Source organism: Mus caroli, unplaced genomic scaffold (assembly GCF_978045245.1).
Source record: "Mus caroli unplaced genomic scaffold, Mus_caroli_1 scaffold_12, whole genome shotgun sequence".
NCBI lineage: Eukaryota > Metazoa > Chordata > Mammalia > Rodentia > Muridae > Mus > Mus caroli.
This window is the reverse complement of record NW_028227267.1, coordinates 60,489,852-60,516,325: the sequence shown is the minus strand read 5'-3', so window position 1 is coordinate 60,516,325 and position 26,474 is coordinate 60,489,852. Positions and strand designations below refer to the sequence as shown.

Below are 26,474 nucleotides of genomic sequence, written 5' to 3'. Positions count from 1 at the left end.
AGTGGGCAAATGGGGAAAGAAAATGCAGCAGGGCTCAGCGTTAACGCTGAAGGACACCGCATCCATCATTAGGGAGCATGGAGGAGTCTAAAGAGCATCGTGCTCATTGGTAAATCAGAAAGATGGGGCCATCTTCACTTGAGGGGTCTAGAAAAGGCAAGCTCACAGAAGCAGAGAATGAAATAGTGGGTGCCAACGCCTGAGGCTGGGGTGCAAAAGGAAGGTGGAGAGACACTTGTCAAAGAATGTGAAATGTCACTCTGATACAAAATAGTCACATCTTGACTGTAATTGATATGACAGACACCAGAAAATCATTAGAGAGTAGATATTAGGTGGGCTTACCCACTCCCTCAAAATGACAAATTCATGGGAAGTTATTTTAATTAGCTTGATTTAATCACTCCACAGTGGATACATGAGCCAATACAGTATGTACCATAATTATATTCACTTTTTATTTAGAAAAGATAAATTAATAAAAATAGTTTTGAGAAGATTAATAAATGTGGGAAGAGGAGGCTAGAGAGATAGCTCACTTAGTAAAGTTATTGCTTTACAAGTGTAAGGCCCTGAGTTCAAATCCCAGCACCAGAAAAGAACACTGAGGCAGTGACACACACATAGAAGAAGCCCACTTCTAGGGAGGTGGAAGCTGGTGAGTCCTTGTGGCTCAATGGTTAGCAAGCCTAAGCTTGATTGTTGAGCCTCGGGCTAATGAGAGTCCCTGTCTCAAGATACAAAGTACATAGTACTCAAGAAATGACACCCAACATTGTTCTCTGGCATCCACACACAAGCATATACATGTGAAAACACACACACACACACACACACACACACACACACACACACGGATCAATGAAACATTCAAGGCAATATGCTAATGCCCACTAGAGAGCATTTTCAGCCTGCTATTGTTCCACTCAGAGATCAAGGATGCAAGTGTTTTGACATCCCTAGCTGTTTGCTGTTCTACAGTCTCCCCCCTATATGCCCAGGACCCAGTTTGTTTTGGGATAGGGGGTCTTGGAGCATACTTGATATAATATGTCTGAGTCAGAGACAAGGGACAAGCTCATTCCCAGAGTCCACTTTCAGCTGTCAAACAGCGAGTGGCAGCTTATCGGTGTAATTTATATCACACTGCCCTGCCTCATGTAACATATGCTCCTTTGTGTCGTTGTAAATGACAGAATTTCTTGCTCTTTTAGTTTAAATTTAATTTTAGATTTATTTATCTTATGTATATGGATGTTTTGCTTGCTGTGTGTCTATGCAGCATGCGCATGCTTGATGCCAAAGGAGGTCAGAGAGGTCATCAGCTCCTCTGGAATTGAGTTACAGACAGTTGTGAGCTGCCGTGTGGCTGCTGGGAATTGAACCAGTGCCTTTAACCCTTGAGCTATTGCTCCAGTTTTCCGATTTTGTTATTTTCATGGCTAAATAGTATTCCGCTTCAGGTGTATGTAAACATATACAACACATTTTTATTATTATTATTATTCAGTAAGCCACCATGGACACTGGCTAATTCTATCTCTTGGTTGCCTGGAGCAGTCCTCCAGTGAATGCAGGAACACAGACATCCCTTTAGCACATTCATTCCTTTGGGTAATACCCAGTAGTGGAATTGTTGGATCCTTGAGGAACCACCATATTGTGTTCTATTGATGCTTGAACTAACTTATGTCCTGTGTTTGTTGTGGATATGAATTGGGAGTTATGCATGTGTATGAGTGTACAGCCACCAGCTGAGGATATCTGGTCTCCTCCTCCATCTCTCTGCCTTACCTCCTTGGCAGTGTCTCTCACTGAACCGGGAGCTCTCCATTTTTCAGCTACACTGGTGGCCAGCAGGACCCAGTGATCCTCCTGTCTCCAGCACCTAGCACTGTGGTTACAGGTGTGTGTGTGTGTGTGTGTGTGTGTGGTTACTGGTTTTATTTATTTGGGTGCTGGGATCTGAACCCAGGTCCTCGTGGTTGTGCAGCAAGCTTTTTCACTCACTGAGCCATCTCTGCAGCTCACATTCTTAACACTGTAGACAAGACTGTTGTTCTCTACATGGTCATCAATATTTTTTGTCTTCTTGATCTTAGCATTCTGGCTATAGTAAGATGTTATCTCATTGTGGTTTCCATTTGCAATTTTCCTAATAGCTAATAAGGTTGGGCATGTTTTCGTATACTTGTTGGCCTTGTATGTCTTCTTTTGAGAAATGTCCACTTAGATAAATTGCCCATTTAAAAATCATCACCACCATCATTGCCACCATCATGATCATTACCATCATCATTACCATCGTCATCCTTATCTACTATTGAGCCATTTGAGCGCTGTATTTACTCTGATTGTTAATCCCTTATCAGATAAGGAATACTTTACAAACATGTATGCCATTGTGCAGGCTGTCTCTTCACACCGTTGCTCTTCAGAAGCAGTTTATTTTGATATAACCCCATTTATCTTTCTGCTTTTGTTTGTGCTTTGGAGGTCTTACTCAAAAATTGGCTGCTCATATCTACGTCCTGAAATGTCCCTGCCTTTCCTTCTATCAGTGTTGTGGTTTCCATTTTGAATTTATCTCTAATCCACCCTCGCTGAGTGGATTTTCCTCCAGGGTGCTACTTTCATGGCTATCCACCTTCTCATCATTATTTATTGACAGACTGTTCCATCTTCCCTCATGTTCTTGGTGCCTTTGCTCAAAGCTCAGTTGGCTGTTACCTTGGGCTTCTTTGTCCCACTCCATGGATCCATGTGTCTGATGTTATGGGAGGGCCGTCCTGTTTTGATTAGTGTTCTTTTGTAGTGCATTTTGAAGTTTGGTACTATGGTGCCTGTAACTTTTTAAAAATCTTGTTACTCAGGTTTGCTTTGACTGAGGTTTTGTTTTTGGTTTCGTTGTTCTGTTTTGGTATGATTTTAGGGTTGCTTTCTCTGTTTTTGTGGAGAATGTCATTGTTGTTTTGGTTAGGATTACACTGAGCTTGTCAGTCACTTTGCATAGGTTGAACCTTTACCAGAATTAATTCTCCCAATATGGGAGCCTGGGATAATCTTTTTGCTTTTTGGTGTCTATTTCAATTTTTTCCTCAGTGTTTTATATTTTCCACTGTATAGTTCATGTAGTTTCTTGGTTAAATTTATTCCTAGCTATTTTTGTGACTCTTGCTGAGCAGGGTGTCGTAAATCTAGGTCACTCATGGTATACAGAAACCCCACCGTGTTCTGTTTGCTGCTTTCGTGCCCTGCAGCTTTGCTGAATTTAACGAACATTTATTGACCACTTCCTGAATACCAAGTGATGCTGTAAGAAGGATACTTTGGCAGGGAACTCACTGAGAACTAGGAAATGTCATTAGGAAGAAATAGAGTGTAAATGGCTGTGTGACACATGTTGCAGGGACTGTGGGTGACTCAGAGGGAAGCACACATTGCAATACCAAGTTATGTGGCTGCCTGTGGAGCTCTGCCTGTGGATTTCTGGCAGGCCCTGTGGGCTGAGCTAGCAGCAGAGACTTATCACTTCTGTTTTGTTTTTTGTTTTTTTTGTTTTTAACCATCTTTCTAGAGCAAAATGGTGCCTGACCAGGTCACAAGGGCTCACACTGATACTGCTCAGCCCCACTCGAACACTCATCTTGTCAGCTGTCTTGTTCCTGCCTCCGTCTTGCCACCTGTGCACTAAGAGGAGTGGCTTTGCACTGACCCTGCCATCTGTTGTCCTCTCTTCTTCCGAGAGAAGGAGAGCCGTTTATGCTGACCCTGATTGTCTTCTGCCATTTCACTGCTTTTCAAGAAAGCTAACAGAGGGGCAGGCAGTGGCTGCAGATGGCTTTGGGAAGCTTTCGGAAAAATGTCTCCATCTGGGGCCTCTTCCCCACCTCCATATGCCCTGAACTCTCTCTTAGGAGAGAGCTGGAACTGAGTGCATCCCTCTGTGGTAACTGGCATCCATTGCAAATGTCATGACCATTTGTTCATTGACATTCCATAGACCTCCTACCCTCTATCAAAAGGAAAACCAACTTGTTAGTACCTTGTAGAGTGCAGAGCCTGTGACAGAACAAATCTGGGGAACAGAAGAGTAAAGGATGCTTTTTGCCACACTGAGTGCTGGGTCTGGTTACTCTGGGCTCATCTTTGGCCCAGCCAGCTGCTGAGCAAACTTGTCCTGTTCTGCTGGCACCTTGTATTCTGTCTCAGCCAGCCACATAGCCCCAGGAGCCTTTTGCATCCTTGGAATTGAAAGTCTGTGTTTGTCAAATCCTTTGCTATCCTCTGGCACAGCTTGAAGCCACTGGCTCTCCAGCCACCTGGAGATTTGTTCTGTCTGGTTGCAGAGCCAGGCTTCTACGTGCCTGGGGCATTCTGTTCAGGGGAATGCAGGGCCTCCTCATACCATCCCTGGGGAAGCATCTGTGGGTCTGCTGTCTTTTTAAAGGCCACAGACTCACTGGGGTACATCGTGAGGAAAGCAGATGGCTTTGGACGCAGAGGTGTCTGGTGAGGGGCAGGTGTGAAGACTTGGAATCAGCATGGCACAGGGGAACTTCATCAAGCTCTCAGGGCTGCCATCACATGGTCAGTGAGTCATCAGTTTGTCATAAGGAGGAGAGGCGAACTGTGGTCTTTGTGGCCTCAAAGGAGAGGACTAGAGGGACAGAGGGACATTCAGATCTTTGGTTCAATGGAGGAAGAGCTTTCCAGCTGTTAGATTTCCCGAGGAGAACTGAACTAAGCTTCTAGACAACTGATTGCCAGGATGTGTCAGGAGTTTTAAACATTCACAAGGCATCTAAGCTAGATTAGAGGCAGAGTTTTTCCAGCCTTGGGGTTCTGATTCTTGAACTTTGTGTGTGTGTGTGTGTGTGTGTGTGTGTGTGTGTGTGTGTGTGTGTGAATACAGACTTAAGAGAGCAGTCCTAGGGAAGGGCTGAAGCATGGCAGTGGTGAGAACCCAGAGGTGCTTCATCCTGATGCCAAGGCTGAGTAGTACAGACATGCACACATCTGGGCATGCGTGCAATTAGAGGTGAGCCTGAAGAGAATGCTTTATCAGGTTCAAGCAGCATTAGGAATGGATGTGGACAGAAAGCAATTAGTCATCATCAAATATTAAAAATATCAATCAGCTCCTACTTGCTATATGGCATCTCTAATTAGCAAAACGCGTTTTTAAATCTTGTAGTTTCAAGTAAGGGTTGTGGCAAGGAGGTCATCTCGCTGAGTCTTTTAACACAATGTGTAAAATAAAGTCATTCAGGAGAACAAAGGGAATAAGTCCATCTTTATCGTGTGCTCATCTTCTACGAGGGCCAAAGCCTAGCTTCAGACTCTTCCTTTCCTTCCTTGGATCAGCAGTGGCTTGACCAGTTTCTGTCACTAGGACCCACAGAGTTGTTATTGTCCCTGTCCCTGCCTAGTTCCCTTTCAGAGCAAAGATCTGCACTGCCCTTTGTGGCTGGACTTGCATATCCCTATGTGCCCTGGTGGGAGGTCTCACTAGGTTGTTGATCTGTCACTTTGAGGAGGACAGGGGACAGTGAGAAGGGCCTTGAAGATGTGCTTCATACAATGTCTACTCCAGTAGATGGTCACCGATAAGCGCTGAAGATGCAATATAGTTGTATAGTATTATCCCACAATCGAATCAGTTGTCCAGGTTTGAAAAAGTCCATCAGGATTGGGCCATTGATTGATGTTCCCTTAGAGAAGGAGAGGTTGGGGACGGTTATTAGACCTTCACCCAAGACTGTGATGGCAGGCAGCCCCCTCCAAGTGTGAAGAGTATATTGGCTGGGGAGTTAACTGGTGAAAGGGTCCTTCAAAGTGGCTATGGGTGCTTTTCAACCAGTGACCCCTCACCTGTGTTCTGTAAGGAAGCCAATAAACTCCTTGGTCCCCAGGGTGCAAATGATGCAGTCATAGTTTAGTTTGCTGCTGGGGCCATGAGAGGAGGGAATAGATGTTGTTTGTCTCCCAAGGAAAGGAATTCATGTAATAATTCCCAGGAGAGTGCCCTTTCAACTCCGCAGGGTCCACACCATGTTTATCTAGTGGGTGATGCAGAACCTTCTGCAGAGAAATGCAGTTCAGAGGCTGTGTCTAGCTCACTGGAAGGATGCTTAGCTGTCTAGTCCAGTGTCTGAGGTTGTGTCTCGGGTGGCAGCAGGAGAGGGAATAGCAGCTTTTAATTCCATGGAAGCCTTGTGTGAATCCCAGCCTGCCTTGCTTCTGTTCTTGTACAAGGGATCTCAGCAATAAGCGCTTCGATCTCCTCCTCCTTCGAGTACTACTGTGTCTTCCCCCAGGGTTTGGGGGAAATTCATGAGCTCAAAAACCAATTCCTTCCTTCTTTCCTTCTTTCCTTCCTTTGTTCATTCTTCCCTCCCCCTCCCCTCCCCCTCCCCCTCCCCCTGGTGTTAGTGTTAAAGTCATAGCTTGAGGAAAGGCAGAGATCAGAGAATGGGTTTCAGTGTATCTTGTGTCACTACAGAGCTGGTGTCACTTGGTAGTCAAGTCAAATATTTACAGTGTTAGTGTCAGCTGACTTCTAGATGATAAATGGAGACTCTAAGACCTCACTTATTCTGTAAGCCAGGGGCCAGCTGCTATACCCCTATTTGATACCATCATTCTGCTCTGGCTCAGGGTTACAGAGACCCAACCTGTGATGGCATGGAGGTGGCAGAGAGGCAGTGAACATGGGGAACATTAGGCTTTGGAAAGCTTTGGCTCCCAAGAGGCCGCTGAAGGGATATCTGTGTTGAGTGATGACCGGAGCAGCCCCACAGAGTGTTGTGATTCTCCAGAGATGGAGGATGATGGGAGAAGTAGCTCTCACTGTGGGTGAGTGTCTGGAATACTTATGTGCATGTGTGCACATGTGCCTGTGTGTATTTGTGTGTATGTATGTGTGTGTATGTGTGTGTGCATGTGTGTATGTGTGTGTGCATGTGTGTATGTGTATGTATGTGTATATGTGTGTGCATGTGTGTCTGTGTCCATGTGTGTATATGTGTGTGTACATGTGTGTGCATGTGTGTATGTGTGTGTTTATGTGTGTATGTGTGTGCATGTGTGTATGTGTGTGCATGTGTGTATATGTATGCATGTGTATATGTGTGTGCATGTGTGTCTGTGTCCATGTGTGTGTATTTGTGTACAAGTGTGTGAACAAGTATGTGTGTGTGTGTTCATGTGTGTGCATGTGTGTCCATGTGTGTGTGTGTGTGCATGTGTGTATGTGTGTGCATGAGTGTATGTGTATACATGTGTATATGTGTGTGCATGTGTGTCTGTGTCCATGTGTGTGTGTATGTGTGTCCATGTGTGTGTGTGCATGTGTGTATGTGTGTGCATGTGTGTATGTTCATGTGTGTGTATGTGTGTTCATGTGTGTGTGTGCATGTGTGTATGTGTGTGCATGTGTGTATGTGTATGCATCTGTATATGTGTGTGCATGTGTGTGTGTCCATGTGTGTGTGCATGTGTGTATGTGTGTGTGCATGTGTGTATGTGTATGTATGTGTGTATGTGTGTGCATGTGTGTCTGTGTCCATGTGTGTATATGTGTGTATACATGTGTGTGCATGTGTGTATGTGTGTGTTTATGTGTGTATGTGTGTGCATGTGTGTATGTGTGTGCATGTGTGTATATGTATGCATGTGTATATGTGTGTGCATGTGTGTCTGTGTCCATGTGTGTGTATTTGTGTACAAGTGTGTGCATGTGTGTATGTGTGTGTGTGTTCATGTGTGTGCATGTGTGTCCATGTGTGTGTGTGTGTGCATGTGTGTATGTGTGTGCATGAGTGTATGTGTATACATGTGTATATGTGTGTGCATGTGTGTCTGTGTCCATGTGTGTGTGTGCATGTGTGTATGTGTGTGCATGTGTGTATGTTCATGTGTGTGTATGTGTGTTCATGTGTGTGTGTGCATGTGTGTATGTGTGTGCATGTGTGTATGTGTATGCATCTGTATATGTGTGTGCATGTGTGTGTGTCCATGTGTGTGTGTATGTGTGTGTGCATGTGTGTATGTGTGTGTTCATGTGTGTGTATGTGTGTCCATGTGTGTGTATGTGTGCATGTGTGTGTATGTGTGTCCGTGTCCGTGTGTGTGTTGAAAAAAATCAGTATCAGCTGGGATACTGAGTTACACCAGATGTGTTAGGAAAACATGGGAATGAAGTGTGTGTTTAAAATACTTCTCTATTTTTTGCCTTCAAATGAGCAAGGCAAGGGGAGTGAGCATTAAAAAAAATAACCCAAAGTAGAATACTGTCACAGGAAATAAGAAAGGCTCATAAACAGAAAACAAGGCTCTGTAAAGAGTTTAAAATATATAAATAGCAAGAATAAATATATTAACATCACTAATAAAAGCAAGTTTTAAAATACTGTTATATGCTGCTTACAAGATGCATACCTAAAACAAAGACATATGGAAGAATTAAAAACAAAGAATAGGAAAAGAGATGCCAGATATATATATATATATATATATATATATATATATATATATATATATAAAGATAACCCAGGGATGGTATTATTAAAAATAATTTTAAGAACAAGTCTTTTAATAGCATTCAATAGAGACAGTAAACAAAGGCACAATGCCAAGGAGGTGAAGCAGCAAGGGACTTGGAGATGCTAACAACACAGCCTACAATTATATAAAAACTAACAGAACGAAAGAAAGCATGAGATGTAAGAGGATATTTCAGAGAGCTTAATCTGCCAGGATATTGAATGGGCCCAGATGATTTAACTTATAATGTCCAAAGCTTGTACATGAATGTCTGGAAAACACTGGACCCAAGCCATCAATGTTCCTAGGTGGCTTTAACTGTCAACTTTAAGCAGCTTGGAGTCACCTGAGAAGGGATCAGTTGAGAGATTACCAAGATAATATTGGCTTTTGGGCATGATTCTGAAGGATTGCCTTGGTTGTTCATTGATATAGGAGAGTCCAGCCCACGGTGGGAGGTGTCATTCTCTGGGCAACAAGTTCTGGGGTCTCTAAGAAAGCTAGGTGAGCACGGGTCTGGGATTGAGCCAGCAAGTAGCACTTCTTCATGGTTTCTGCTTCAAGTTCTTGGATTGACTTTCCTCAGCGACAGACTTCATCTGGAAGTATAAGCTGAGATAAACCCCTCCCTCCTCTAAGTTGCTATTGGTCAGCAACACCAAGGAAACTAAAAATGTTTATTGTTTTCAAGTACACGTGGATCACTTAGAAAAACTGACTGTGTTCTAGTTACAAGTTAAATTGTAACAGGATATAGTAAAATCCAGTTTCTAATGCAATACAGTTAAGTTAGAAATAAAGATTAAAAGATAGAACAATTAACAGCCTCACATTTTTAAAGCGCATACTCTTAATTAATCCATGTGTTAAAAGGGAATAAAATGGTGGATGGAGATATGGCTTAGTAGTTAAGAGCCTTAACGCTTATGCAGAGGACCTAGATTCAGTTCCCAGCACCTATGCGATGGCTTACAACCATATATAACTTCAGTTCCATGGGATCTCATGTCCTCTTCTGACCTCTGGGAATTGCATGCACATAATGCTCATATGTACTTTGCAGTCTAATGAGGCATTCTTAGTAAGATGTATGAGATAAGGGTCTTTTCATTTTTTGTACTGAAAATGTATACAACATATTATGATCACAGTTCCCCCTCCCATCTCCTCCCCACCCATCCAATTCCACACCTTCCTTCCTCCTCTTTAGAAAACAAGCAGGTGAAAGAATGCAAACAAATCAGATCTTTCTTAAAGTGAAAAAGCACAAGAAACACACATACACATTTAAGTACAGATGCATACACACACACACACACACACGACTCATAAACACAAAACCAGAAACCACTGTACACAAGCAAAAGGCCAGGAGGATGAAAATTGCCAAAACAAAGCAATATGAGACAACAAATAATGAAATCTACAAAGACACCATTGAGTTTGTTTTGTGTTGGCCATCTACTGCTAGGCCTGAGGCCTATACCTAAGTGTGGTTTATATACCCAGTTTGGAAAAAAAAATAGATTTTTCCTTAGCAAGTTGTGAGTTTGGAGATAGCTTCATGGTTAGAGATGGGAGGTCATCTTATGTCACCCTTCTTACTTGGCATTGTGCGACAGTGCCAGAGAGGTGGAAAGGTATGAAACTCCCATCTTGTAGAAGCAACAAGAACCTGGGGACAAACTAATAGAAGTAATGAGACTCCTTAGGATTCGCTGAGTCTAGAGGAAGTCTACTGAAGTCAGTGAGATTTCTTTATTTTAGTAGAAAGCAGTGAGGACATTTAATAGGAGAACATGGTATTTAAGAATAACACAAGCCAGGGCACATAGGACAATGTCAGATAAAAACATGTCGGCTTGTGCAGAAACAGTATCACGGTGTCAAAGACTATCCAAGAAAATGTGCAGAAATGGAAAGTGATATTAGACTCATTGATAGAAAGATGAGGTATTATTAACATGCCAAATACTTTTAAATTAATCTATAAATTCAATGTCATTCTAGTTGAAATCTTAAGAGGGTATTTTTATGGAACTTGACAAGCTGATATTGAACCGAATTGGGAATAATAAAGGGTCAGAATAGCAAAGGAAACTTTGAGGAGTAAGGTAAGAGGCTTCACTGGCAGGCATCAGGGCTCAGTAGCGGAGGTAGTTAGAACTCTCGATCTTTCCCAGGACATTTGGACTCCCTTCAGGGCTCTCCATGCAAACCAGTGATTTGAGACTTAGCTCTAGCTCGCTCTTTCTCTCACTGGCTTCCCTACTGCCAGGGCATCTTTTAAACTCTGTCTTTAAAATATGTTCCAGGGCCTGGGGAGATGCTCTGTCAGTAAAGTGCTTGTCTTGCAGTCAGGAGGCCTGAGTTCAGATCATCAGAATCCACATAAAAGTTGGGTGTGGTGGATCACACCTCTAACCCTAGTGCTGGGCAGGAGCAGAGGTTGGTGGATCTCTGGAACTCCTTAGCCAGCCAGCTTAGCCCAACCTAGGAACTCCAGGCTCAGTAAGAGACCCTGTCTTAGAGAACCAAGGTGAGGAGCAACTGAGGAGGACTTGACATCAACACGTGGCCTCATACACATGGGCACACATATGTACATCATGTACACATACAAGCTACACAATCTACATATATTTATGTATATATACATAATACATATATATATTCCAGAGTCTAATCATGGCTCCTGACTGTTTCTGCCAATGACTGGTCCTCTACTATCAGAATCTCCCACCTGACAACTATTTTCCTACACATTCCCTGAATCTGTCTGGTCCTGTCTGTTCTACATAGAGAACAGCCGGAGAATCCTCATGCCTTCCCATGCTCAGCCCTCACCAGCATCTGCCCATCTCTTTCAGATAAAATTCCAAGTCCTTGCATTATCTGTCAAGGCTTGACCTGATTGGCCTCACATCCATGGGTACCTCTACTATCCTTCCCATCACTCAAGCCACACAGTTTCTTTCCATGTGACAGTCTCATTGCTGAGACTTCAATCAGGTATCTAAATGATCACCCCACTGTTGTGGCATCTGTTTGAAGCCAGCATCTCTTTAGGACCCACTTTGAGTAGTGTTAAATCGCCCTCTCCATTCCTGTTCTCTCTCATATGGTTCTATTTGTACTTTTTTAAATTCTTTTTTTTTTTTGTACTCTGCATCATCTGTTTATTGATTTCTGTGTTTGTTTGTATTTATCCACTGAAATCTATACCCCAGAAAAGGGCAAGGTCCTGACTGTTTCTTAGTTTTGTACTCCAAGTGCTTAGACCATTTCCTGGCATCTATACTATACTATACATTGTATAAATAGTAATTGAATACGTAAATGGACAGAGTATAGTCTGGATGTGAGGACAGACAGATGAATGGAATGTAACAGAGATCCCTGAAGGAGAAAACCTTACCTATTGGTGTGTGTGTGTGTGTATTATTATTTAGTAAGTAACTACTGATTTGGGATATGTGCCCTTTGTAATAAAAAAAAAAGTTAAATTGAATCTCCACCTTATGCAAAAATTGACTTCCAGATAGTTTTAGGAACTAAAATGAAGAGTAACTTAGCTTTCCTGTTTAAATGCTCATGCACAACCACACACACACTCAAAACCAAGAAGTATTTTTATTATATACTCAGTAATGCTCAAGCATTATTTTCACTCCCCTCTTACTTCTGGCACAGGCACCTCCTCAGGAGACATTGCCTAGCTGGAGCCTGGCTATCCTCCCCACCAGGAGTCCTTGCTTATTCCCTAGTAAATATTTGGAAATCGACTACCTTTTGACTTGCAGTTGATGTTTTGCTTTTGTTATAGTTACTAGTTACTTTTCTATTGCTGTGATAAAACACCATGAACAAGGCAACCTATAGAAGAAAAGGTTTATTTGAGCGTATGGTTCCACAGAGGTGAGAGTGCATCACCATCATCCCTTCTAAACCTCCCCAAACAGTGGGGATGAAGCTGGGGAGCAAATATTCAAACTACCACATTTACTCCCTGACTCCCGTATTCTCAATGCCATCATAATTCGGATGCATTTAGTCCAACTTCAAAAGTCCCCAGTGCTTTACAATATTAACATTGTTTAAAAGTCTAAGTTCAAAGTATCTTCTGACACTCAAGTCCATCCATCTCTTAATTGTAAACCCCTATAAAATAAAAAGGCAAACTGCATGCTTCTAACATAGAGTGGCATAAAATATACATCACTATTCCAAAAAAGAAGAATGGGGGCACAGTGAGAAAATACTTGACCGAAGCAATATGGAACCTTTGTAGGGCAAATTCCTGTAGCTCCATATCCAGTGTCAGAAAGGCTTAGATGACTCCACCCTTCCAGCTTTGCACTCCCTGTCTGCAGCTCTCTTTGGCAGACATCCCCATGACTCTGGCATCTCTAACTTCCTGGGTCTTTAAGGCAATCCAGGCTCCACTCTCACAGCTTCACGTAGGAACCTTTCAGGGCCTCCTTGTAGGGATTCCCCTGCCATATGCCTGGCCTCAGCAGCTCTCCTTAACCATGGAGGAAGATTCTGCAACGTGCTGTGTATTCCTCATGTCTCTAAAGCCGGAAGCATATAGACAACACTGCCAAGTTTGACTGCCTGCTTGAGATGGAGCCTGGCCCCCTTAAATCACATTTGCAATCTTTTTCCTTTGTCATTGATTTTTAAAATCCCTTTAGGCCCTTCCTTTGTAAGAGTTGAAAGCAGAGCTGGATGACATCTTGCCTTGAGGACACCCCTCCCTTTATTCCAACACAGATCAGGCCCCTCTTAACCCCCTTGTCTGCAAGCCTTGGCTGCAACATTAAGATTCCTGGTGCTTTTTTCTTAATTAAACTGCTTCTTATTGTCTGATCTGCTCTTTTCATGGTAGATCTGCATAGGAGTGATTACTAACAACCATGTGAGAGCCAACAGCAGGGCATGGAGACCTCCTCCACCAAGGAAATGAGTACACTACTCAGGCAAATTCTCAGGATAAAAGCAGACAGCCGTATTCTTTGCCACTATATCATAAGAATGATCTCTGGCCCAGCTGCTAATATTGCTCCCCTTTGAAATTCCTTGAGCTGGACTTGCGTGATTCTCAGTCTGCATGACTCTCAGAACTACTGTCTTCTAGGTTCTAACAGGATGGCCCATTAAGCTCTGCTTACCATTCTCAACCACTTTTCTAATCCCCAATCCCAACGTTTTCTGTACTTCTCTAGAAGCAGCATGGCCACAATGACCCACTCCTGTATCAGCTTCTATATTAGTCATTTTTCTATTGTTATGATAAAACTTTATGACCAAGGGAACTTATAAAAGGGAGAGTTTATTGGGACTTATGGTCCAGGTTCCTGAGAGCTAGAATCCACGATAGTGGAGCAGAGAGGCAGGGGACAGGATTAGATGCTGACGGCAGCAGCTCAGAGCTTACTGCTTGAACCTCAAGCACAAGACAGAAAACTGGGAATCATGTGAGTCTTTAAACTCAAAAATCTCACCTCTAGTGATATACATCCTCCAACAACCCCACATCTCCTAAGCATCACCTACCACCTGGTGACCTAGTATTCAAATGCCTGAGACCATGGGGTCATTTTATTCAAACTGCCACAGGTCTACTTCCAAATACATGATAAATTTTAAGAGCTTATAGAACAGTCAACTCCCTTTATGGGGGAGTGCTTCAAGACCCTTCAGGGCTTTCCTGAAGCAACAGGACACTCTATGCATACATTCCATGGCTTCTAGTCAGTGTATTGGAATGCCTGTGCGTACCCCTCTTGCACTTTGAGGCCTTCACTAAGGCAGGCAAGTGGCAATGCTTGCACTGAAATACTGTCACAGTGGACCTAATATCTGTGGTGGCAATGTCACTGTTGGGTGGAGAGAATAGACATGTGGACACACCAGACAAGAGATGGCTCATGTACTTACTGGGAAGAATAGGGTAATGTGCAATCACACTACATGAGGTGGGGCACAATTTAAAAGCTGGGAACTGATTATTTCTGGAAATTTCAACTAAATATTTTTAGATAAATGACTGTTGGCAAGAGAGTAAAGCCACAGATAAAGGGGGACTGCTGTACTATACAGATGGGTGGCCTGGACAGCATGGGGCTATAGAGGATGGATGCTGTCTGTGGGTGTCCACAGCAGCCTCACGCCATCACCTCCAGTCATGGTGCAGGGCAGCACTGCTTTGCTCCTGGAGCTACAGACATGGGACCCTCCATAGGCAGTGTTTTCAGCTCACAGGGCTCTCTGCATCTCTGGGCGCTGCTCAGCTCCTTTTTGCTTCTTCTCCAGCCGTGCCCTTTGGTCTCTGCTCAGCCCAGACTCTGCAAGAAGACCAGCGTGCCAGCGACCCCTCTGTCACAGACATGGGGCACTCAGTTTTAGAGGTGCTCAGTACAGTTTTTATATTTACTACCAGCAAACAATTCACTTGGCAACAGGAAAGATGGTATTACAGTGGGCAGCTCAAAAAACATATACTCTTATGCTGTCTTTACCTGTTCTACTTTAAAAACAAAGTTTGTTTTTCATTATTAAATGAATAGTAATCTACAACAGATAAAACATTTTTTTTTTTTGAGCATAGGGTCTTGCACTGTAGCCCATGCTGGCCTTGAACTTGAGGAAATCTTGCCATCCCAGCTTTCCCTGTGCTGGGATTACAGGCATGAGTCACCACACCCAAGGACAGAAAAGTCTGAAAAATACAACAGTCCTTTTCACACATTTCACTCTGATAGAACCGTGGTTACAACCTGAGTATAATTCTCTCCAGTCTGTTTTGGTATGATTATTTCTTTATGGTTATAATAAAAGCATGCATATAATTGTGTTTCTTCCTTTTAATTTAGCTGTAGATAATTATGATATAATCATATACATGCTGTACTATCAACAGAATGGTAATTTTTACTGCATCGGATTTCATTATTTTGATCTATCATTGTTGAAAGCTATTAACCTATTTTTGTTAGATTTCTTCTCCCATTTTAGCAAGTAGAACATTTCTGAATATGGTAGAACTTTCCGTCCTCCATCTTTTTTTAGTCACCATGTTGCTCTGAGTGCTTTAGGAGTACAATATTAACAAACGTCAAGAATGTGATAAATATGTGTTCTTAGATTCCCATCACAAGTCTATCTAGTGTAAAGCCATGTGAGCCAGAGGCATGTGCTAGTGTAGACTGTATAAGCCAGAGGCATGTGCTAGTATAGACTGTATAAGCCAGAGGCATGTGCTAGTGTAGACTGTGTGAGCCAGAAGCATGTGCTAGTGTAGACTGTGAGCCAGAGGCATGTGCTAGTGTAGACTGTATAAGCCAGAGGCATGTGCTAGTATAGACTGTATAAGCCAGAGGCATGTGCTAGTGTAGACTGTGTGAGCCAGAGGCATGTGCTAGTGTAGACTGTATAAGCCAGAGGCATGTGCTAGTGTAGACTGTATAAGCCAGAGGCATGTGCTAGTGTAGACTGTATAAGCCAGAGGCATGTGCTAGTGTAGACTGTGTGAGCCAGAGGCATGTGCTAGTGTAGACTGTGTGAGCCAGAGGCATGTGCTAGTATAGACTGTATAAGCCAGAGGCATGTGCTAGTGTAGACTGTGTGAGCCAGAGGCATGTGCTAGTGTAGACTGTGTGAGCCAGAGGCATGTGCTAGTGTAGACTGTGTGAGCCAGAGGCATGTGCTAGTGTAGACTGTGTGAGCCAGAGGCATGTGCTAGTGTAGACTGTGTGAGCCAGAGGCATGTGCTAGTGTAGACTGTGTGAGCCAGAGGCATGTGCTAGTGTAGACTGTGTGAGCCAGAGGCATGTGCTAGTATAGACTGTGTGAGCTGGAGGCATGTGCTAGTGTAGACTGTGAGCTGGAGGCATGTGTTAGCTTATCTGCTCTTACTTTACCTTGAACTCAGTGTGGTGATTTGGATGAGAAACGTTCCCCATAGGCCTCGTTATTCAAGCATTTGGTCATCAGTGCATGGTGCTGTTTGTGGAAGTTATGGAACTTTTTTGAGGTACAGCTTTGCTGGAGGACGTCCATTTCTAGGGGAGGGCTTTAAGGGTTTATAGCCTCACCCTACTTACAGTTATTTTTGGCATCTTGTAATGGTTGAAATATAATATCTCAGCTTCCTGTCCCTGCTGCCACGTCTTCCCCACCATTACGGACACATCACTCTTTGAAACTGTAAGCCAAAATGGACTCTTCCTTAAGTTGCCTTTGGCCATGATATTTTATCACACCAACAGAAAAGTAATCAATAAAATCCTACATGGCTTAATAAAGGCATATAAAACTCTAGCGAGGGAGCAGTCCTGCTTACGTATGGGTGGAAGTAGGACAGAGAACAGCAGGTGTACTGAGCCGTCGAGGAACTGCCTGTGTTCGTGCAGCCTTCATGATGTGGACATGCATGGTTTGGAGGGGCAGGCCTGAGTTTTCTCAGATAACAAAGGGATGGAGTAACTGGTGTAAATGAGGTGACTGTGGCTTTGTTGACTGTGATTTTTTTGGCTGCCTGACCTCAACCTCAAGCCCCTCACTCATGCCCAGTAACAGAACTCAGAAAAGTTTACTTTCGGTGAGCCTTGCTTTATCACTTGCAAATTTATTGTTACTTACTTTTATTAAAACGGAACACATCTGTGAAATTGTTAATTTGCAATAACTGCCTCAGTCTTTGTTGGTCTTGTGTGCTTCCCCATTTCCATCGACAAAACCTTTCATACCTGTTACAGTGATCCAGAACCTGATGATCGCGTATGTTTCTATTAACTTATGAAGTAAATGCATAAATATCCTTAAAATAGTTATCCTTTTACTATGTTGTTGGCAAAAGTGTATTTTTGCTACTCTGAGGCTTTCCATATTTTTATAGTGTGAGAATAAACAGATGTTCTATGCAAATAATTTTTAAATTATTTTAAGAAAATTTAAAATGTCTGTTTATTATTGTTCACACGTGTGTATGCTTGCATGTGGACATAGAAGGACAGCTTCCTAGGACTGAAGTTCCTTCTCTACCTGTTGAAGCCTCTTGTTATTTCTGCACATGGTTCAGGGTGATTCTTAGGTCCTCACCCTACCACCATTTTGGCACAGAGTGCTGGGATTATAGATGTGAGGGCCTGCATCCAGCTTGTGTGGCTCTGGGCTTGGAACTCCAGCCATCAGGTTCCCATAGCAAGTTTTACCTGCTGAGCAGTCTTGCTGGCACTAAATCATTCTTCAGCATTAAAACCTTGCTGTATAAGACAGAGTCTTGGGCCGTTTTGATCATCAGATAACAGGAGCAGCTTCTTCATTCAGCTAACAGCTGTGGCGACACACGGTGACACACAGTGACCAACTTAATTTGGATACATGATTTATCTGTGTTTTGTTCTCTGCAGGAATGGGCTGCTTCTGGGGAGCTGAGCGCAAGTTCTGGGTCTTGAAAGGAGTGTACTCAACCCAAGTGGGCTTTGCAGGAGGCTACACACGCAATCCCACCTACAAAGAGGTCTGCTCAGGTAGGGACAGGGGTTCAGTCACTGGACGAACAAGGGGGCTCATCTCTACTGGTGGTGACAAGATCTTTGAAATGCAAAATACATATATTTAAGAATATGTGCTCTCTCTGTCTTTTTTTTTAACCATTCCTGTAACTAGACCTCTGTGCTTCTCATGTTGTATCTGTAGAGGTTGATGGACTTCCCATGGAATGCATTTTATTCTTTTGCTGCGGAAAAATAAAACCACATAACACTTGGTTGATTGGAATAATTGTGCATTTAGCTTAGCAAACTGGACTGGGCTCAGCTTGGCAGATCTTTTTGAGGCTTTCCTGGTGTCACTCATGGGACCGTGGTCACCTGGTGGGAAGTTCAAGGAGCAGCTGTTCTTAGATGACCTCCTGTGGTAGTCAGTGCTGGCTGCTGGTCTGCACTGACTGAGAAATAGAGAAGTCTTAGATGGGTGTGAGCTAATGCAAATGCAGGTATGTCTTAAGACCTGGAAACAGCAAGAGGATGAGCCTTGTTCTCCATGTACTCATTTAGTACTGCCCCACGGACTAAACTGGCCACAGTCTGGCCTAGATAGTGCTCCTGAGCCCAGCACAGGGATACAGGGAGGTGTGAAGAAACCAAGACCATTGCTATCGTGCTCTCCACGTGCCTCAGATGTCTCATGCCGTAGACATATTCTTAGGGATTGATCATGAGAAGCCAGGCTGTGATACAGAGATCTGTCAATTACCACTCTCTGCCTGTCTATAAATAAGTTTTCTAAAGCACATTTGTATTAGTATTAGGTGCTCTAAAGGAACAGAACTGATAGAAAGAATATATATCTTAAAGGGGAATTATTAGATTGTCTTATACAATGTGGGTAGCCCGACAATGGCTGTTTCACAGTGGAGAGGTGGAGAGTCTGGCATGAGGCTGATGTCTCCACAGTCCCAATCTAGTGTTGGAGTCTTCGAGGATTCCTGGAGAGCTGCTGATCTTCAGTCTATGCTGGAATCCCGAGTACGTTGCTTCCTTCTCCTGTTATCTGGGCCACCACCAGAAGGTGTTGCCCAGGTGGGCTTTACTGCTTCAAAGAATTTGCCCAAGAGAGTCCCTCACAGGACCACCCAGCAGCTTCTGTTTTACTTGATTCCAGATGTAGTCAGGTTGACAACCAAGACTGGGCATCATGATAGCAATGGTCATTGCTTTGTTTTTCTGTCATGTCAATGAACATGTTTGTACCTGAACAGCAAGAGTGAGTGACTCAGGACATGCTGTGTGGATGGCAAAGCAGGAAGCACTTACTGTCTAGCCCTTTGCAGAGAAGGAAGTGCTGAATGCTGCTGAGGGAGAACACAGGGAGATGCCCATGCAGGTTCCAACCCAGTGCCAGTTCCTGCAGAGGTTGGTTTCTGGCATTCAACAGCTCCCATGGTTTCCTGTTGCCTAACATTGTATGGTAGCTCTTTTGGCTAGCCTGGAACTCACCATGTAGTTCAGGCTGGCCTCCAACTCACTGACATCCACTTGCCTCTGCATTCCTAAGTGTTGAAATGAAAGGTGTGTGCCATCATGTCTGCCCCCATCCATCTATTATTGGTACTATTGCAGCAGAGCCTGTTATATTTCCACCAGAACTTGTTCCTTTTTCCACCTGGGAGCAGGTTAGTGTCCTTTCTCACAGTGTCTCTGGAAGGTTGATGAGACTTGTGACCATCACAAAGCAAGACACAGTGGGAATCAGTGATGGTCCTCCTTCCAGGGACCTCTGTGAGCACTCAAATGCACATACCCACATACAGACAGACATGCATATATGCAACTAAGAATAATAAAAATAAGTCTTTTAGAAGAAGAAAAGAAAAAGAGACAGGAGGATGTAGCTCAGTGGTGGATCACTTACTTGATATGTGATAGGCTCTGAATTCAGCCCCACCTGATATGTGTTAGGCTCTGAACTCAACCCCTAGGGCCAAGAAAGCATATCACCAAACTAGAAGGTCTTGCTTAGGAAGGCTTTTGGAGACCTGTGGTCTAAGTAATATTTAAAAATATAGCTGGGCCTAGTGGTACAGCCCTGTACTTCCACCTGTTAAGGAGGCTAAGGCAGGAGAATTACAAATTCAGGGTCTGCCTATAAAGTGAATTCAAGGCCAGCTTAGGCAACTCAGCAAGATCATGTCTAAAAATAAAGGAAAAAAAGAAAGTTGAGGATACATCTCAGTGGCTTGCCTTGTGGGTGCAAGGTCTTCAGTTCAAATCCCAGCACTACACAGAAAAAAATGATGTTCTAAATATGTGAATAGTTTTATCAAGATAAAAGCTTGAGGGCCAGGCATGCCTGTAATGCAGGATGTGGTAAGCTGAGGCAGGACATGAATAAAAGGCCAGCTTGGGTCACGTAGGTTTAAGCAGCCTGGACCTTGTAGTGAAACCCCTATTAGAAACAAAGAAAATGTTTTAAAATGGAGGGGGAAAAAAGCAAGGGCTTTGAGGGCAGTGGTTATGGGGGATTGCTGGGAACCATGGGCACCTGAGGGAGTAGGGAGGAACCTTGTTTAAAAATAGTCATGCTGATTTGTTGGTAAAAGTATGAATTTTTCTTCTGTGTGTCACTGCAGCAATGAAGGTGCTATAAGAACCTTTGTTCTTGTTTTTCTTGCTCATAGAAGTAATTGAAATACTCTAGCATTAGGAATGTGGGACATGGAATACATTCTTCAGTAGTCAGTCCATATATATATTTGCTTCTGTTTCAAAAATATAGATGCTTATATACGACTATCCTTAGAGATGCCAGTGGGCCCTGGAGATCTCCCAGGCTTACTCTCTTGGGCCTCTGAAATGGAAATGAATAGATGCCTTCCTGCAATTCTAGATGTGGAATAATGGCTTAGGAAGAAAAGGTTACTAAGAGAACCCACAAAGCCTGGGGAGATGGGCCACTGGGAGAAAATGCTTGCTCACAGGCAAGATGACTTGAGTTTGAATCTTTAAAACACACGTAAAAGCATCTGAAATCCCAGCATCCCTTACTTGGAAATGGGAGGCAGAGACAAGAGAATCCATGGAAGTTAGTGGTATAGGTACTGGGCTTAGGAAGCAGTGCAGAGATTTCTGTCTCAAACAAGGTGAAAAGGTGAGAACCAGTACCTCAGGCTTGTCCCCTGACCTCTAGATGCACACCATGATATGTCCACAAAACCCACTGTCTTAGTCAGGGTTTCTATTCCTGCAAAAAACATTATGACCAAGAAGCAAGTTGGGGAGGAAAGGGTTTATTCAGCTTACACTTCTGCATTGATGTTCATCACCAAAGGAAGTCAGGACTGGAACTCAAGCAGGTCAGGAAGCAGGAGCTGATGCAGAGGCCATAGAAAGATGTTACTTATTGACTTGCTTCCCCTGGTTTGCTCAGCTTGCTCTTTTACAGAACCCAAGACTACCAGCCCAGGGGTGGCACCATCCACAATGGGCCCTCCCCTCTTGATCACTAATTTAGAAAGTGCCTTACAGTTGGATCTCATGGAGGCATTTCCTCAAGGGAGGCTCCTTTCTCTGTGGCAACTCCATCTTGTGTCAAGTTGACACACAAAACCATTCATTACACCCACACACAGGGACACACACACACACACACATATATACACAAGCATGCACATGCATACACACATGCACAAATTAATAAAGAAATCTTGTAAATACCTGCTCTCCATACTGTTACCCTCACTCTGCAAAGGACAAAAGGCAGTTCTGATACTGTAATCACCTGTTTATGTAACCACGGGCCCCTTTCTGTTCCTTCTGCCTCACTGACAATATGATTGTCCTGTGAATTTCTACTGCATGCTAAGCACTATAATAGGTATTTCTTAAGTCTTTGGTTTCTTTTCTCATGCAATCCCACATAGCATCCCAGTCTCTGCCCATTACAAAGGCATTGTTGAGGCTCACAGAGTTCGTGTGACTTACCTTCTACCTTAGTTGCTCTCCACTTATAGTTTATGCCATTGACCTTGGTGGAAGTCTCCCAACTGTTGTTACAGTTTGGTTGGCCTCTATTCAGCCATTCACACATCCTTCCTCATTCAGATCTATTCATTGGCTGAACTTTAAAATACCTCACTGCTTTTCTAAATGATTCCTGTGTGGGAAGTAAAGAAGGATTTGCTTTGTCCCACAGATGTTTGAATTTGAAAGTGAAAAAGGTCCAATTTCTGTAGGATTCAGTCCATGCAAAGAGCTTGCATCAGGATGCAGCACTGGGTGAAAATGGGATTCAAGGGGTTGGGTGGTGATGGAATCGTGCAGAGCTGTCCATTCCATCTGAACAGGATTGCCAACTTTGGGCACAACAAAAGGCATGGTTGTTATGGAAACTGATTCCTGACTACAAAGAGATGATGTTGGGTTCTACTCAGACACTAAAGGAAAGGTGATTGGGATGGAGTGGGGTATCTGGATTGGTTTTGTTCTGATTGTAAAAGTTGATTGGGTAAAAGGTACCCTTGCCTAGGAATGTTAGAATCCTCAAATTCCTAAAAGTAGGGGGTCGGGAGAACACCACTTAGGGAGATGGTGACTGAGAAAGGGGTATGTGGACAGCACAGGGTCACTTATCTAGACTCCCCTCTGAAGCCCCCAGTGCTCCCTGATGGCAGGCAGCTGAAACACAAGACAGAATTCTGATAGGGTACCCAGGAGAGACAACAGCTGAGGAAGGAGGTGGCTCCACAGAGACACAAGGGCAATGTCTCTGCTCCTTTTCTATGGCTGTGACAAAATACCATGACCAAAGCAACTTAGAAAGTATTTAATTGGGCTCATGGTTTCAGAAAGTTAGATTCCATCATGAGAGAACAAAGGCATGGCAGTATGAAGTGCAGAGAGCTCACATCTTGGTTGCAAGTAGGAAACAGAGGTGCATTGGGAATAGCAGGAATCTTCTGAAAGCCTGTCCCCAGTGACACACCTCTTTCAATGAAGCCACGCCTTCCAAGTGTTTTCCAAACAATTTGAGTAACTGGGAATAGGTATTCAACTATATGAGCCTATGGGCAGACACACAGCTTCTAATACCATGCCATTCTCAAGTTTCCACCAGTTTCTTCTTCTGATCCATCTGCTGTAGAACTTTCTTGTCTTTTGACCTTCTATGGAAATCGCTTTCAGGAAGAAGATACAATAAGGCCATGTTAGTTAGGCAGACAGACAAATTCTCATTTCAAATAGAATCAGACACCACTTGATGCTTCTCAGTCAAGGTTGAGATTAGTATGCAGAGGTCATTCTCTGCTGGTTGGGTTAACCTGGGTGGGACTGGCGGATGGTAATGGAGCTTAGGTCTTCAAAGCTGAGAGGCAAAAGGGAGGGCTCCACAGCTCCACCAAATGCTGTGACTATCATCTTGCATTTCCTGGAGACCCTTCATCTTTCACATAGAGCTCACATTCATTGTGATGGAATTTCCTGATTTACCTTCTCACTTACAGACCTGATTTAAAAGTCCTAGTTCTACTGGGACATGTGCCCAAACTTTCTTTGCTCAGACTTGATGAGTGCTGAATCTGTAGCACAGGGCAGCATGTCCCTCTCCCAGGAGAACCGGGAGAAGAAATGCTCTGGCGTTTGTGCAGTTTTGTTTTGCAGTGGTCCAACCATGGAGCTCAGGCTGGCTTGGCACCTTCAGTCCTCCTGTCTCAGCCTCAAGAATTCTTGGATTACAGGCATACTCCTCCCCAGCTTGGATATCCCAGGTATCTCAGGCCTGACTTTTGATCCCTCTTAGAGCCACACTCCCAAGTCTTACACCATGCGCATGGCCTCTGCTCAAATGTGGGATGGCCTTGCTCATGGCCCACAGGCTTTGCAGAGCCACCATTTCTCCCCCCACCCCCAAGACTGGCTTGCACTCCAGCGATTTAAAAATCCCAGTGGCCACCATTCTTTTCCTAAAATCATTTGCAAGGATTCTCTCTGCTAGAACTGAGATTGGAGTGACATAGCTGTGAGGTATCTGGCTTCCAAGGAGGCATTTCATAAAAGGAGAGAGGGAGAGAGAGAGAGAGAGAGAGAGAGAGAGAGAGAGAGAGAGAGAGAGAGAGAGAGAGAGAGAGAGAGAGAGAGAGGAATATATTAGTTACTATGATGGCTTACATGCAAAACCACGATACTGGATACTAATAACACACAATGTGAAGTCAACCCAAGTCTCTGTCTTCTAGAACTTTCCTATAGTTAAGGAAACCTCGTTCTTTTTATGCTTGCTTTAAGGGGTTGGGGTGGCGCTGGTTTTCTCTTTATGCACATGTGTCCCCATACAACACACACACACACACACACACACACACACACACACACACACACCATGCATTCTGCATACGCTCTCTCATAGGATTGTTATGCAAACCTGCTGATTAGCTGGCGCTCTGTTGTCTCTCTCCATTGATTCTAATTGAGCTATTCAGAGTCCTCAATGCCCTGGTAGAGAATTATTCTTACACTTTGTAATAACAACCATGCAGATGAAAATATGAAAAGGCATTCTGCAATGGGTAAGCACTTCGGGTTAATTTCGGCACATTAGCCAAATGTACAAACCCGGCACTGCTGGTGAAGGCGCCTGGGCTATGCATTCACTGAGTGAGGTCTTCTCATATTTTGCTTACAGATGTTCATAACAATGCCGTGTTTATCATTCTATTCAAAAGCCTTTTGAAGTCGATTCAGCCAAGTGGCACCAGAGCCAAAAACAAGAAAGGAGGCAGGCCACTTTCCCCCCTTGGGACTCATATGGCCACCAGAACAGCCTGAGAAACAGCTACACTGTCCCACAGGGGTGCCCAGTGGGAGCTCCGTCTGAGAGCAGTCAATAGTGGCAGTCTTTCTGTAACCTCTCAGTGCTGTTTGTCTCCAAGGCAACTCCCCCCACCCCAAGCCTCAGTTTCCCCTCTTAAAAAGCATCTGTGAGGCTATGGCATAGTTGTAGTTAAATACTTTTAAAGATTATTTTTATTTTATCACTGTTTGTGAGGTGTATTCATGAGAGTGTACGTGGTGTGTGACCCTGGGTGTGTACGTGAGGAGGACATCAAGTGTCCTGGTCTATCGTTTTCTGCCTCGTCTCCTTGAGTCAGGGGCTCTCCCTGAATCTAGAGCTCATTAAACATGCTAGACCAGCAAACCCCAGTCTCTCTGCTCTAAGGTGCTGGCCTGATAGGTGTGCTCAGCTGTGCTCAGCATTGACATGCATGCTGGGAACCGGAGCTCAGGTCCTTATCAGTGTACCATTAGGGCTTTTACTCACTGAACCGTCTCTCTAGTTCCCTGATTTCTTATTGAAAATAAAATTATCTCAGGGCTGGGAGCTGGCTCAGTGGATAAAGGTGCTTGCCACCAAGCCCAACAGCCTGAGTCCTAGGAGTGCATATGGAGGGGAAAGAAAGCCAACTCACACAAGTTGCCCTGTGGCCTCCAGAGGAGGTGCATGCCCGGCAGGAGTTAAATAAGTGCATGCAAAAATATTTTAAAAGGAAAATATTTCATATCAGATGTGTCTTAGAAAATCTGCTGTCTATCACTGTACTCCTTGACTATAGGGACACCAAATGGTATAGGTGTTGGTGTAGGTGTAGGTGTAGGTCAGTGTGTGGCTTGGCAGGCTCAGTCAGCCTCTGCCTATACGTCTGGCCTGACACCCGCACCTCTCCTTTCTCTCACCTCCTCTGGGCTCTTATGGATCTTCTTCACTCCTTCTCCAAGTACCTGCTAGCATTTGCCCGGAGCTCCAGAGCTCCAGCTGGGCATTAAACCAGCCTTTCTCCATGCGTGTAAAGCACTCGGTGTGCCTTTTCAGTTCAAGGTAATTTCTGTAGTGTTTGGGTGGAGATGCGAGGCTGCAGTTCTGCCATGAGTTAATGGCTCCATTCTTCAGAGGTGGGAGGGGCTCGGGCACAGCTCCTCAAGTAATGGAAGACTCCCCCTCAATCCCTCTCAGACTGCATTCACTCTTTCAGTGCATAGTCAGCCTCATTGTAGCGTTGTCAATGCCAGTCAAGGAAAATTACCAAGTTATTGACACGTCTCCCCACACGCAAGAATCCTGGTGTTCGCTCCTTGCAACAAGCAATTTGATGGCTTTTTGTGCCCCTTATTTGAGACATAAAATTGGGCCCTGAACTTGTCACAGATAGAATGAAAACGCTTTTCTCTTTCAAACAAACAAGGAGAAAGAAAGCTCAGAGGCTAGGGAGCCTCGCCCCTCACTTGTAACCCTTAGGACCTCTGACCCAGTGTACCAGCTCCTCAGTGAGTAGCCCCATTGCCCAGATGACTGGAGCATAGGTAGAGGAGAGAGATACAGTTTTGTTTGTTCTAAACCTAGTCACCCCTAACAATAAGCTTGTCTTC

At 43.9% G+C, this 26,474-nt stretch overlaps 1 protein-coding gene across 2 annotated transcripts in view; it reads left to right on the top strand.

Annotated features, from left to right (window-relative positions):
* The window catches only part of Msra (methionine sulfoxide reductase A), a 324,019-nt gene that overhangs the window by 142,376 nt on the left and 155,169 nt on the right, over window positions 1-26,474 (top strand). For both annotated transcript variants that reach the window (XM_021182154.3, XM_029468781.2), the window contains exon 3: window positions 17,964-18,083. In XM_021182154.3, the coding sequence (XP_021037813.1) occupies window positions 17,964-18,083 (120 nt within the window). The remainder of the gene's footprint in view (window positions 1-17,963; window positions 18,084-26,474) is intronic.